This window comes from Lygodium microphyllum, chromosome 22, assembly GCF_053477565.2.
Source record: "Lygodium microphyllum isolate KBCC chromosome 22, Lygodium_microphyllum_v1.1.10, whole genome shotgun sequence".
Taxonomy (NCBI): domain Eukaryota; kingdom Viridiplantae; phylum Streptophyta; class Polypodiopsida; order Schizaeales; family Lygodiaceae; genus Lygodium; species Lygodium microphyllum.
The window spans coordinates 48,948,302-48,962,996 of record NC_141156.1 but is presented as its reverse complement, the minus strand read 5'-3'; the positions used below and the strand labels follow the sequence as shown (position 1 = coordinate 48,962,996).

The 14,695-nt window shown below is 47.2% G+C and overlaps 1 protein-coding gene across 2 annotated transcripts in view; it reads left to right on the top strand.

Moving 5' to 3' along the window:
• Nucleotides 1-12,967, top strand: part of IRE1-1 (inositol requiring 1-1) — a 47,508-nt gene extending 34,541 nt beyond the window's left edge. The window contains exons 5-8 of one of the 2 annotated variants that reach the window (XM_087662410.1): nt 10,196-10,362; nt 11,000-11,246; nt 11,950-12,244; nt 12,400-12,967. In XM_087662410.1, coding sequence (XP_087518536.1) covers nt 10,196-10,362; nt 11,000-11,246; nt 11,950-12,244; nt 12,400-12,537 — 847 coding nt within the window. In that variant the 3' untranslated portion in view covers nt 12,538-12,967. The remainder of the gene's footprint in view (nt 1-10,195; nt 10,363-10,999; nt 11,247-11,949; nt 12,245-12,399) is intronic. The other variant, XM_087662411.1, reaches the window with a different exon arrangement.
• Nucleotides 12,968-14,695: the final 1,728 nt, after the last annotated feature.

Below are 14,695 nucleotides of genomic sequence, written 5' to 3'. Positions count from 1 at the left end.
TCTCGGATGAAGTGGTACTGGATCTCAATGTGCTTCGTCCGGGCATGAAAAACAGGATTCCTCGCCAAGGCAATGCAACTCTCATTGTCACATCGCAGCAATGTAGGACGAGTCTGGGGGCACCCAAGCTCCTCCAACAGTCTCCGAAGCCACACAACCTCGCATGTGGTGGAAGACGCGGCCCGATACTCCGCCTCAGTAGACGAAAGGGCTACCGTGGGCTGCTTCTTGCTACTCCAAGAAATGACACCTGCACCCAAAGTAAAGCAGTAACCTGTTGTAGACCGCCTGTGGTCCACGTCACCGGCCCAATCCGAGTCGCTCCAACCTGCAAGTACAAGATCTGACCCATCTGTCCCTGCGGGGTAATGAATCCCCAAATCAGACGTCCCCCTCAGATACCGAAGTATCCTCTGAGCAGCCTGCCAATGCACCATCTTAGGTTCACTCATGAACCCTGCCAAGAGCCCAACAGCAAAACATAGATCAACCCTGGTGTTGAGAAGCCAAATCAAAGACCCTATCAACTGTCGATAGCGGGAAGCATCCGCCAAAGGAGAAGCTGAGTGGGAAGTGGCCTTCCAGTTCGGATCCATAGGAGTAGAGAGGGCCCGACAATCATCCATCTCAAAAGACACCAAGAGCTCCTGTACATATCTCTGTTGGGAGAGAAAGATCCCCCTCTGAGACTGAAAAATCTCATGTCCTAAAAAGAAATGGAGTAGCCCCAAATCCGTCATCTCGAACGTCCGATGTAAAGCTGACTTTGTCTCCTGGACCTGCTGTGCATCATCACCTGTGACAATCAAATCATCAACATATAATACAAACAGCACACAACCATCCTCGGAAGTGTGAACATACAGCTGCGGATCGGCCTTGGACCGCCGATATCCCAACTGAGTCTGGAGGAACGAATCAATCTTCTCGTTCCAAGCTCGCGGGGCCTGCTTGAGACCATACAGGGCCTTCTTCAACCTGTAGACTTTCCCATCGGAAGAACCAAAGCCAGGAGGCTGCTCAACGTAGATCTCCTCCTTCAAATCACCATTCAGGAAGGCCGACTTCACATCCAACTGATAAACAGGCCATCTCCTATGGCCAGCCAAAGCAAGAACAGCTCTAATGGTTGCCATACGAGCTGTAGGGGCAAAGGTGTCATGACAGTCAATCCCTGGGCGCTGGGCAAAACCCTTAGCAACAAGGCGAGCCTTGTGCTTATCCAAAGTACCATCACTGAGATATTTGGTCTTGAAGACCCACTTGACTCCAATCACCTTCTTCTTCGGGGGGCGTGGCACAAGTGACCAAGTGCCATTCCTCTCAATAGCCTCCAACTCAGCTTCCATAGCTTTCTTCCATGGGGTGGACTGTAAAGCCTCCTTCACGGAGGTGGGCTCTCGATCCTGCATAACTCGGGACATCAAACAATAATTGGAGCAAACAAGCTCCGAAGAATGCGCCTGGTGCCTCCGTGACCGCCGCGGACCATCCTGCGGTCCCCACTCCTCAGGAACCCCCTCGATCCCTGAATCACGGAGTGTGTCACGGGCCCAGCGAGGAGGAGGCCGAACCTCCCCTCGTCGTTCTCCATCAGTAGAAGACTCTGGAATGTCCACCGGTGGTAGCTCCTCAGAAGGATCCGGTGGAACAGTAGACTCTGTGTCAGAAACAGAATCATAATCAAACGGCACAGGCTCCAGTGGAACTGTAGAAGGAGCCAAACTCTCCCCTGGATCTCCAAGAACGGGATGCTCCTCTCCCGTTGAAGAAGCCGGAACCTCCACAAACCGCACATCACGGCTAGTATATACATCCCGCTTGACGGGATCAAAGAGTCGGTAGCCTTGGGACTGGGAGCTGTAGCCAACAAATACCTGTTTGCGGGAAGCCGCTTCGAATTTGTCACGGTGACCTTTGGGAATGTGAACATAGGCATCACACCCAAAGACCCGAAAGTAAGAAACATCTGGCTTCGACCCAAAATACGCCTCAAATGGAGTCATCCCTTCCACGGCCGAAGTAGGAGATCGATTAAGGATGTGGACTGCAGTAGCCACAGCCTCAGCCCACAGAACCTGGGGGGTCTGTCGGTGCTCCATCATGGTGCGCGCCATTTCGATCACACTGCGGTTCTTCCGTTCGAGAATACCATTTTCTTGTGGAGTATTCGTATTGGCAAACTCCTGGTGAACTCCTCTATCTGCACAAAACCGAGCAAATTCATTAGAGACAAATTCACCTCCCTTGTCGGATCGCAAGGTCTTCAACTTCCGGCCTGATCGGTTCTCCTCAAAGAGAAGCCAATCCTTGAAGTGAGAGAAAGCTTCTGATTTTAGTGCCAAAAAGTAGGCCCATGTCATCCTGCTATAGTCATCCACGATCAGCATGAAGTACGAGCTCCCACGCAGGGACTCATTCCTCATAGGGCCACATAGATCCGTAGATACTAACTCCATCGGTGAAGTAGACCGCCGCGAAGCGGTGTGGGGAATGGCATCCCTATGCTGCTTCCCCTTTATGCAGGAGACACATGGCTGCTGGCTCACCACTATATCCGGCAACCCTCGAACAAGCTGTCCCCGTGACGCCTTCCGAAGATAGTCATAGTTCAGGTGACCAAACCTAGCATGCCATAATTCAGACTGTGACTGTGAGGTAAGAAGAAGAGTAGAGAGGGCAGTGGAAGACTTCAGTTTGTAAATGCCGTTCTCCTCATATCCACATGATAGAACCTTCCTCGACTCACGATCAAGGACTCGCACTGTAGAACTGTCAAACTCCACCAGAAGACCAAGGGAACAAATCTTATGGACTGAAAGGAGATGGTACCCCAATCCTGGTACATGCAAAACCTCTGAAGTATGGGTGCCACCTCGTCCATCCGGAATAAGCTGCATCTTACCCCGACCTGCAATAGAAACTGAAGAGCTGTCTCCAATGAGAACCTGCCCACGCGAAGGTCGCAGCTGGGCAACACCATCTGATGAAGGAGTCATGTGCCGTGAGGCACCACTATCAATAATCCACTCTCGAGATTGGGAAGCCGCCATCGCAGCATCAGAAGCATTCGGTGAAGCGTCCTCAATGACAACTAGATGTAGAAATGCAGCTGATGAGGGTGCAGCCACCGCTCCAGAATCCTTGGTTTCCTTCTTCTTGGTGTCCTTCGAGTCTTTGTCAGGGCAATCCTTCTTCCAATGGCCAGTCTTTCCACAAATATGGCATGTGGAGTCTTTGTCCTTTTCCTTCTCCGTGTCCTTCTTGGACTTGTTATCCCCCTTCTTCTTCTTTTGGTCCTTCCCCTTCTTCTGAGAGGCTTGACCTGTCAATGCCTCCGTCTTGGAAGCATTCTGTCCCTTTAACTGTTCCTCTTGGTCCAAGACCATAGGAACCAACTCCTCCCACCGAAGAGTAGACTCTCGCCCTGAAGCAATAAGGGCAGAGTAAAATGTACCGAATCGTGGCGGCAACTGGGACAAGAGTGTAATCGCCATGTCTTCGGAGGAGATCGGCTTCCCCGCATTCTGAACCTGCATCTGTAGCTGCCTTAGCTTGTTAATGTGTTCCCTTAGCGAAGAAGACTTATTGACGGACAAGGTCCGCATCTGTACCTCCAAAGAAACCCTCTTCATCAGGGTCATCCGATTGTACATTTGATCCAGCTCCAGCCATATCTCACGAGCCACCGTCAAGTGCTCGATGTGAGCGATCACAGCTGTAGTGCATGATAGAAAGAGAAAGGATCGAATCCTGGCATTCAGTTTGTCCCAATGAGACTGGGCCCTGGCCAACTCCGCACGAGCATCGGAAGAGAGTTTGGACTCATCTCTTACCGAGGGCCGGTCAATATCTTCCTGTACCAACTCCGCCAAATCATAGGACTCCAGAATGGCCAACATCATAACGCGCCAAATGCGGTAGTTGTCGCCGTCGAGCTTCTGATCTGTAGGAAGAGCCGGTAGGACAGGCACCTTCCGGTCCATAATCGCCTGGAACTCCAAGTCCATCTCTGTAGACATCTTTACCTGTAATGCCTTCTCAAACGCAAAAGCAGCCCCCTCTGACTGAGTAGACTCAGCCTGCTAAGGCTCTTCAGCGTCCCGAAGCTCCTTCACCCGCCGGAGGCGATGAAAAAGCAAAACCTGCACTTTTAGGTTGAAAACTCAAACTTTCTCCGCGACAAACAGCAGTAAACAGCAGCAAATCCACCACCTGTACTCCTTTCCTGTGCGCCCACACTCGTTTCAGCCTTGTTCCAAGGCGCAGCCCTCCTGTCTGCCCTTAAACGCAAAAAACGCAAATTTGTGTCGCGATGGAAACTCCACTTCAGGTTGATTCTGCGCTCAGTCAGCCCTCATACACTGCTCTGATACCATGTCAGAGTGCAGCGGTGCGGAAGCGTAGGACTGAGAGAGAGAGAACGCAGAGAGAGAAGGGAGAGAAAGAGACAGTGTACACTGAAGATCTGCTGTATAAAGAATGCTGAATACAAAGATATACACGGGCGCAGTGCGCTGGACTGCGTGTCTCCACCTCGACGATGCGACCTGCTGTCCACCTCGAAGTCTGCTGCAGTCTGCACTGTCTGCTGTCAGAAATCTGCAAACAGAGACAGAGATCTGCACGGCACCGGTCTGTAATCTGCGACAGAGAATAGTGGCCAGACTGCTGAAAACGTCAGCAATAAATAGGCGAAAAATCACCTAGAACGGGGCTCAAAACTGGGGCGCAGCCTGGAATAAAATGGCTGCAGGCAGTCGGACTGCCACGTGGCAGTCCGACTGCACAGTCCGACTGTCCAGCTGGACTGTGCAGCTGCTGCCTGCACCTGCTGCCTGTAAACAGGCTATGATCTCTGACAAAGGCTTCCTCTAGCTCCTTCTCTGTGAAGGGGACTAGGAGGGAGCGTCCCATCTCCTCTGTGAACGAGGGATGGGATGTGATCCCAGACCTGTTGTCTACATCGCTGATCTCTAGCTGAGGTTGTCTCTTGCTGGAAAAGGCATCTATAGTAGTCGATGGCGATCTCCATCACCTCCTCTGGGATAGAACGAGTCCTCCCATACTGATCTCGAAGACTGCGTATCTGCTCTCCTGAGGTGTGGGGTTGGTGCACCTGGAAAAACTCCTTGCATATCATGTCTCCCTTCCGCGCCTAGAAGGCCGCTGAGGTACGGAATGAGAACTCCGAGCGCCTGTCCTGTAGGCCAGCAATGGCTGCTCGTGCATGTACCTCATGTGCATGGAGAATGGGGTCCCTTGGTGCCTCCTGTAGTAATCTATGCATGGTTGCTAGGTCCTGCCGGAGTGCTCTCTCCTCCTCCTAGCTCTGCTGCCTGGTCTATAAGGTTGCCTCTTGGCAAATACTGCTTGACTCGACTAGGACTTCTACAATCTCCTCTACGATTCGGTCTCTCCTGCTCCACTCCCTAGTCCAGATTTGCTTAATTTGCCTCTTCACCTCCTCCCTCCTATAGATCGAGTTAGGGATCCGACAGGATCGTGCGTCTAGAGCAGATGCTGGGGGGTCTAGTGTCAAGAGAACCGAGCAGTGATCGGACAAAGTGGTGCCCGCCAATTTCCCTACCTGGCCTCCACAAGAGCATCCCCACTCTCCCACATAGAACCTGTCCAGTCGCTCTAGCGAGACTCTGCCTAGCTGCTTGTATCCCCAAGAAAAATCCAACGACCTCTCCCTTCTGTGGAAAGTTGGGTCTTTGCAAGCATCATATGCTCCTATTGCCAGTAGGAAGATCTCCCATGCCTCCTGCTCCTCCCTAGCCATACCTTGGTAGTTTCTGTCTCTGCCCTGTTGGTCCTCTAAGGTCTCTAGGTTGTTGAAGTCTCCTCCAACAATCCAAGAGTCCACCTCTAGGAGCCCTGCTGCGATCTCCAACCAGAACCTGCTGCGTGCCCTAACCATAGTAGGGGCGTAGACATTGAGGACTCCAAGGCACGAGTCCCCAATATCTAATCTGATCTATAGAACCCTCCTTGCCATGATCGTCCCATGGTCTCCTACACAGGCGGTGAGGCTCGGGTCAACCAAGGTGCATACGCCTCCACTCCTGCCGTGGGCATCGATGGCGTGCTCCCAGTACGTGTGAACTACCCAAGAGTACCTTCCCTATCTGTTGGGCCTAGGCGAGGGTGAGCTTGTGCTCCTGTAGAAGTAAGATGTCAATCCATTCGGCAAGGGTAGACTATAGCTCTTACCGAACAATCAACTTGTTGGAACCACATGCTCCACTATAGTGGAGGCTATTCACATTCCAAGATGCAAGATGCAAACTCATGGGGAAACCTGTGATTGATCAAACAAACATCTGTTCGGTGTGGAAGCTGCTGATGACGAAGAAGAGGAGCTATGAGGCATGCAGATATGCTTCGCTGCCGGCTTGGACGATGAACTCCATTCCCCCATGGTAGCCCTTGGATGGACCATGGGGGTGATGGATGCGCCTAGTGGTATCACTAGGGCATCTATCAGCCAGGCTGAAAGGTGAGACTTTGTACACTAGTAGAAGCGAGCTGTGTGAGCCAGGGGCCACTCGATCACATCCATCGAAGCTCTCCACTGCGGAGGGGCTCGAAAGATAATGCTCAAATGTGGGACCTCGGTCCCAGCCCACCAGTTAATGTCCATCATGCAACTTGGCCACTGTTGGGAGAAAAGTACTAGTCCACCTTCTCCCATCCACTAGGAGATGTGGTCTGCCATCTGGCTCTTCACCTCCTCTATCTATGTCGTTGTTCGGTCTCGTGTGAGAAGTCTGAAGAAAGAAGGCGTAGTTTGGCCCATCCGGTGGTGCTAGTAAATGGACCTTGCCGCTCCTTGACTTGCGCATTACAAAGATTCCCACCTCCAGGGGTAGTGGGAACTCCCTGCGCTTTGCAGCTCTCAAGTAAGAGCACGGCCCACTGCGAAAAAACTCCTATGGTAGCAATTGTGCCTATCTCGGGAGAGTGTGAAGAACGACATGGACGGATGAGTTGGTGGTTGTTTGGGGAGGGGGGGGGGGGGGGGGGGTTAGATTTGGAGGGGGAGGGGGCTGTGGACTAGGGTTTGGGGGGGGGGGGGAGGGGACCATGTGGGGGGTGGGGGAGGTGGCTTGTGATGCTTCCTTGGGGGGTGGATATGTAGACTTGTGGTCTTACCGGGTGGGGCGGCGACCGCGTGGTATTCTTCCCGGGGAGGGGGACACTTGCTCTCCTCCTTGCTGCCGTGGTTGTGTGTGGGGGGGTGGTTGCGGCCCCCCCTGTCGTCTCTGGACCCGTGTGAAGCCATCCGCATCTACCTGTGGGCCTGTTGGCGAAGCCACCTTGGCTCCGAAACGCGTTCAGTTTATAGCCTGATGCCCAAACTCATGGCAATGTAGGCACTGTCCTGGCTGCCCAGTCACAATAACCTATTGCCTAAAGGAGTGTCCACCTGCCTCAATCTACAGAAACTGTAGTGAGTTGGCTACTAACTCACGGGCTGCGTCTGCCCAGGTGAGTTGTACCATGAAGATCCCTTGCCCCATGAGGACCGCCTCCACGATCTGTGCAGTGCCAATGCACAGTGTGGAGCGAAGCCAATCTCGAAGCTAAGCCCTGGATGGGGAGTGCCTTATGACCTGGCCGAAGATCGCCGTTTCTTTTAGCTCCAGCTCTGTGGCAGGGACTGCTAAGAGTTGTTCCTCGGAGAGGACAATGCGCAAGGTGTTTGACTAGGGGGCACTTGCAGAATGCATTGGCGCTTGACCAAAGGTTTCCATTGGGCGTCCCTACCGAAAAACGTGCTGATCACATTACTAAAACTGCCGGAAAGGGAAGGGGGGGGGGGGGGGGAGGGGAGGTTTGTTCTGTTTTCTGATGATGATGGAAGCACTGGGTGCCACGAGAGATGTTTCCAGACTGAAATCGTGCGGGTGAGGGGCTTGGAGCTGCCGGTTGAATGGGATGGGGGACCGTGCGGGAGTGGGGGGGGGGGGTTTGGGCGTCAGATTGGGGAAGTGCAGAGGGGGCAGAAATAAGAAAAGCATCAGGTTGGGTGTCTGATTAGGAGAGAACACAGGATTTTTTGGGGGGGGGGGGGGGGTGATGCAGAGAGGTTTTACTGGCAGAGCTAGGGCAGGAGGGGTTGATGGGCGTGGGGCAGCGCTGTGGGAGGCAGCTCAATGGCACGACAGGCTGGTGGGGGGGAGAGGCACAGCGCGTTGCGGGAGGGGAACAGGTGAGCAAAGCGGGTGGGTTGCAAGGGGTGGTGTGACAAGTCGACAGAAGAGACGGGGGGTAGCGGGGGACGCAGTGGCAGTCGCAATGATGGGCGACGGAGCTAGTACCATTTAGTATATCTTGGTGTTTACAGAATCTTGATCATTGTATTGATATCTTCATACCTTTGTATCATCATCCTTTTGCATCTTGATGACCTTGCTTGTAAAAGGGCACTTGGGCAAGTGAACAATTCCCCTACGAGGGAATTGTCCCAGTGGTACCACTAGATCGTGCATAGCATTCTGTTTGAGCGTAACCCTTTGCATTAACCCTTGAATCACCCATGCATTGACATGTGTTTATTTAAAACACAATGTTTTGGATGGGGGAAAACTTGTGAAGGCAAGCATCCATCTAAGGAAAACTCCCTGCACTATGTAAGCGTGCCTCGCTTTTACCTTGTGAAAGAAGTGGTTGACTTTGGATCCACAATCTTTGCAGCACATACCATTATGGTAGACACTCATGGCAGCTACTACCTCAGCTATACCTCTTCACCCTAGCCTTGCCTTATACTAATTTTGTTTATGGAGGATGTTACAATCTCCCATCTTACTATCACTAATAGCCATCAAGAAAAAGAAGAAAGACCCATTAAATTGGGCTGCTTGTAAATGGCTTATTTTTGACTATAGGAAAAATGCACCCGCAATCTTCTATGAATATGGGTTTGTGTTCGTGCATCCTCAATCCCTCATTACACTAGCCAGCCTGCAGCTCTCTTCCTCACTGCCCACTACCTTTCCAGAGGACATCGCCAGTCTGCAGAGGATCATCAAAGTGTTGTCCATCTGTCCATGTGGTCTTGTCAACACCATCAGCTGGTTGACCGGCTACCCACGACATCAGACCATCCAGACAGCTAGTTCCAGGCACTCCTGCTGCATTTTACTCTTGTATATGCCACCCAGCATCCACGCATCATCCAGCAACAGTGGAGTCTACATCAGCTTCGGCATTTTTGCTGTACGGAGATCTTCTACCACTATCACAGCTGTGTTTCATTTCCATGCAGGCTGCCCTGCTGTTTGATCAACCTGCTGCCCTTTCGTGGACTGCTGACATCATCTTCCTGTCAACCAGATTTGCATTTTCTGCACCCCAAGAAGTGCTTGCTGATAGGGTATGTTCACACCAGAACGACTCAAAGGAATACAAAGTATTCAATAGTTAGAGCTCGCATTCTTACATGACTTTCCTCTTACAAAGATTCAGATAACATGCATTAGTTTGTAGCAATAAATGTATTTGTCATCTTCATTTTAGTGGCGGAATCTGATTTCTGCTCTGCACATTTTGATTTGAGTATTTCTTGCTAAATAGTGTGGCTGCAAATGGATGTCTTGTTGGATGGTTTCCCACCTCTTGTGCGTTAACACTCTCTTGTGTGCATTAGTGTGTTTGAGTTGTAAACGCTTCTTACATCTTGCATTAAATAAGATCAAGAATGTAGATGTCAATGTAGGCCTATTTAACTAGACCTATCTCTTGTGTTTCACCCATCTATCAATTAGTCAATCACATGCACACACACGCTCTATCTCTATATCTATCTATCTATCTATAATGAAAGTGGTATCAGAGCCCTTTTGCTACCTTTACTCCACCAAGCGTCACTAGCTGATGTGTGTATCCCAGCAGCTCACATCAGTCTATGTAGCCCAAGCACCTAGTATCCACAAGGCTCCATCGTTTCCTATCTCCATCACAAACCTTTCTCCTGATGTATCTGTTTTGTGTCGAACCTGGAATTGAAAATATTGCTGCATAGTTCACTGCGGCTTGTGTTTTGTCTGTAAATCTTTATAGCTTCTAAACTAATACGGAAAAATTCTCTGCCCGTAGCAACTGATGTTAGATGAATGCTTGTTTAGTTACTAACAGTGCCTGAGACAAGTTATTGAGTCTGACTGTACTTAAATAATTTCAGGGATATTGTAGCAGGAGTCGTGCACTTACATGATGTGGACATTGTGCATCGTGATCTCAAACCTCAAAATGTACTCATAAGCTCTAGCCGTGTCTCATGTGCAAAGCTGTCAGATATGGGAATCAGCAAAAGATTGGTAAATGGTGCATTTGGCAACACGACTAGAGGTGCTATTTTGTGCTTCACCTGTGAGCCTGCTCATTTTAGGTGGTTAAACACATGTCACTTACATAGTACATGAACTTGAATAGGAATGTGACAAGTCTTCTAGCTCAAAGCATGTGATGTAATTGGTTCCTATATTCCAAGGGATTCAAACTTACATTTCAGATAAGCTTACGAAGCTGTTTGTGAGTAGCTTTCTTATATTAGGATGTCAGTCCATTCAGGATGTTTCAAATAAGTTTATTTGGAGAGATTATCCAAGGGTATAGGTATAGTAAAATTTCAAGGTCAAACTTACGAATTTTCCAGAGGAAGAGATAAATGGCAAATTGTAGGAGTCATGATCCCATTGTCATTTTGCAGATTTGTTTTAACAAGAAATGCAGGGACTCACTTCTTTCATTGCAGCAAGTATTTTGTGCCAGAGTTGTTGATTAAAAAGTTAATTGCAGGCTCACATGAACAGTCAAGGTAAAAACGAAAAGGGTTAGGTGCATCAGTTGTATAGTTTTGTTAAACCCAAGTGTGCATGTGTGTTTTGCTGAGACATGTTCTTAGAACTTTCTGTACTAACAGTCAGACTTGAAAACTAGAATAAAACATATGAACTCATGTTAAAGAAACATTTAACTGCTGTAGGTGCTGGAAGTTCTGGATGGCAAGCCCCTGAACAATTACGCCAGGAGCAGCAATCAAAGAGCGTGGATTTGTTTAGTCTTGGTTGTGTACTGTTTTTCTGTATAACTGGTGGTTGTCATCCTTATGGTCGCCATTTTGAACGCGACAAGAATATTCGGGATTCGGAGCCAGACTTATTCGCTATTAAGGATTTTCCAGAGGCTTTAGATTTGTTGCAGAAGCTACTCAAAGATAAACCAGAGATACGGTAAGCTGGTCTATTGGTCATTACTCTGTTTTTCTGTCTGAATTGCTGCTGCTTGGTGTCTGACAAATTTTGTGAGCCTGCCCTTGTCAGTTATTTCTGAATCTCCAGGTAGACAAATTTGTGGTGTGTTTGTTCAATGTTACATTTGTGTTGTTATCACCTTTTACCCCTGGGCATCTCTGCACACTTTGTATGGGCAGGAAGATGAGAAACATAGCAGTGGAAAATGGGGAAAAGAGGATCAACCTAAGCTTGTGGTCATTTAACATTCACATGAAACTCTGGAAAACACAATACAACATGCAAAACATGTGAACTAGTGGCATATTTCAGTATTTGCTTTTGCCTTTGAGGCAGGATTAGGGACCGACTGTTGCTAATGCTGGTGCAGTCAGCCTTTGGTTCCTCTGGAGTTAGTGTTAAGAATTCTATAGTTGATCTGTGGAAGATTGATTAGCTGGATTATGGGAGAAATTGCAGAGAGTTGGTCTGTTCCTCTCTTGTGAAGAAAAATATTTGCGATACGTTTGCTTTTTTCTGTTTGTACAGTTAATGCAGACGGTTGTGTATTTTGGGTGAGGGTGAGAACGAGGATGATACAAATAACTTTGTTTATCTTTTTAGAAGTGTCTCAACACTAGTCTTTCTGTAACGAGTGAAAGAGAGCAACGAAGCCTTCTAACTGCATTATGCATTTGAACAGACCTACAGTGAAGTCAGTCATGATGCACCCCTTTTTCTGGAGCAGTGAGAAGAGATTATCATTCCTTCGGGATGCTAGTGACAGGGTGGAACTGGAGATTAAAAAAAGTGAATCACTGCTTTTAGACGAGTTGCAAAAGGCATTTCCAAATCTTTCCTGGGATCAGAAGATAGACAATGCACTGCTAGAAGACATAAGACAAAAAAGACGCTATAATTACAGCAGCGTCCGTGACTTGTTGCGCGTAATTCGAAACAAGAAGTCACATTATAGAGAGTTACCTCAAGAATTACAGGTATGTGCGTATGTGTTCTCTTGTTTTGTTGATCTATTTATAAGCTTAGTTTTCCTCTTCTGCTCAAAATATGAAAGTTGAATCTCTGACAAATTGTCCCCATTTTTTTAAATACAAGAAGACATCTGAATTATGACATGTTGTTCCCCATGCAGGAGTTGTTTGTTTCTTATCCAGATGGATTTGACAATTATTTTAGGAATAAATTTCCATCACTGCTGCTTGATGTTTATCAAGTGGTATACAAGCATTGCCAAGAAGAGGAGTTTTTCAGAGATTATTTTTCACACTGAATGGCTTCATTAATGCTTTGTGCCACTAAAATGGTGATGGGTCAACCGAGGCCTGATAACCACTAATTGTATTATAGTCTCTCTCTCTCTCTCTCTCTCTCTCTCTCTCTCTCTCTCTCTCTCTCTCTCGTACTAGAGTAGTTACCTTAGTGGTAAATTAAGCCACTCGTTTTTTAACCCACAAGCTCTCTTCCTTTTCCTCTTACTAGATTGTATGGCTGTAGTAATTGAATTGAAGACCTGTTGGTCACCATGCATTCAGCCTACTAACTAAGCTACAGCCATTTGGTTTGTGCGTGCATGAGTCTGTGTGTGTATTTGCCATTGTGGTGATATCTTACCGTGATGCATGTAATCTTATTGAAAATTTTATGGATCCAACGGTGTACTTATTCTTTGGAGAAGTTATACACACAGCTTATTTTAAAACCATGTGATTATTGAGTTTGCAAGTACATGGATTCAGATTTTTTGTGTTACATGCAATATGTTTTGCAAGGAATATAATTTTTTGACAAATGCAATGGAGGATACTAATACTTGAACTGTCTCAGTCATAGACAGTTATATTCCAAGTGGAAAATACAATGGTGGATACTTTTACTTGACTTATCTTAGGCATAGGTTTGTTTTCTCAAAGGATTAGTAGGATGATATTTTGTTGCCACTTTGGTCATTCTCTAGATGTGACTATAATGGTTGTACGCAAGTAGAGAAGTGAGAATATTCTACCGATGGTATACTAAAGCTTGCCATGTGTCTTGAGAGAGAAACTTGGTGGACATAACATGGATTTCCTAGTTATATTTGCAAGCAAGCAACTCATGGATGCAAAATTGAATTACTCGACAATAGAGAGGAGGATTGGCTATGGTATTTGTGGTTAAGAAGTTTAGGCATTACCTTTTGGTGACAGCATTCACCTTCGTTGTAGATTATTAGGCATTGCTTTACCTTGTAAACAAACCATATGCAATAGGGAAAATTACCAAATGGCTAGTTTGATGTCTTGATGGTAGTGCATAAGGTTAAACAATGCTACATATTGGACCAGATATCTTGCATAGCCATTGGAGAAGCACCTAAGTAAGGTATCATGGATGATTTCCTTAAGGCTCGTCTCTTCAAGATCTCTAATGAAGAAGAGCTTTATAAAGCAAACCTTACGCTCATTAGTCCTATAGCCTAGTATTCACAAGCTAAATACATAATCATAGCCATTGACTACCTCACAAAACAGGTTGAAGCTTGAGTGACCAAGACAAATTATGCTAGAATGATAGCAAAGCTTCTTTGGGAGTAAGTGATCTCAAGGTTCAGCTATCCCATTCAACTAGTAAGCAATCATGACACATTTTATGTATGAAGTTATTATTCATTTTGCTATTCATCTTTCTTTAGTAATCCCTCCAACACCAAGGATTATCTCCAAACTCAAGGGTCCTACAGTTTCATAAACTCCTCCAACATGTCCTCCAATACGACTCGTGCCCAAACTCAAAAAGTTACTTGGCTACTCTAGCAACAAAGTTCAATTCATCCCCCAACAAGTGCCATGGGGCTGGCACTCATCTAGGAGGGGGGTAATGCTAAACCTCAAACGAACAAGGTGGAAAACCCAAAAAATCTAAAGCAAAATAAAAAACCAAGGCAAAAGCTGAATGGAGAATGAAGGCATACCAAGAAAGAAGAGCTTTATAAAGCAAACCTTACACACATTAGTCTTATGGCCTAGTACTCACAAGCTAAATATATAATCATAGCCATTGACTACCTCACAAAACATGTTGAAGCTTGAGTGACCAAGACAAATTATGTTAGAATGATAGTAGAGCTCCTTTGGGAGTAAGTGATCTCAAGGTTCGGTTGTTCCATTTAACTAGTAAGTAATCATGACACATTTTATGAATGAAGTTATTATTCATTTGCTATTCATCTTCCTTTAGTAATCCATAAAAAAGCATCCTTGTATTATCCCTAGGTCAACGATCGAGTTGAAGCAACAAACAAAATCTTGGTGAGTGTATCGATGAAGACTATCTTAGCCTCACGTAGTGACTAGGATAACGAGTTGATGGTAGCCTTGTGGGTCTATTGGATGGCTTATAAAATGGCAATAGGAATAATACCATTCAAGCTCACCTATGGGATAATGGCA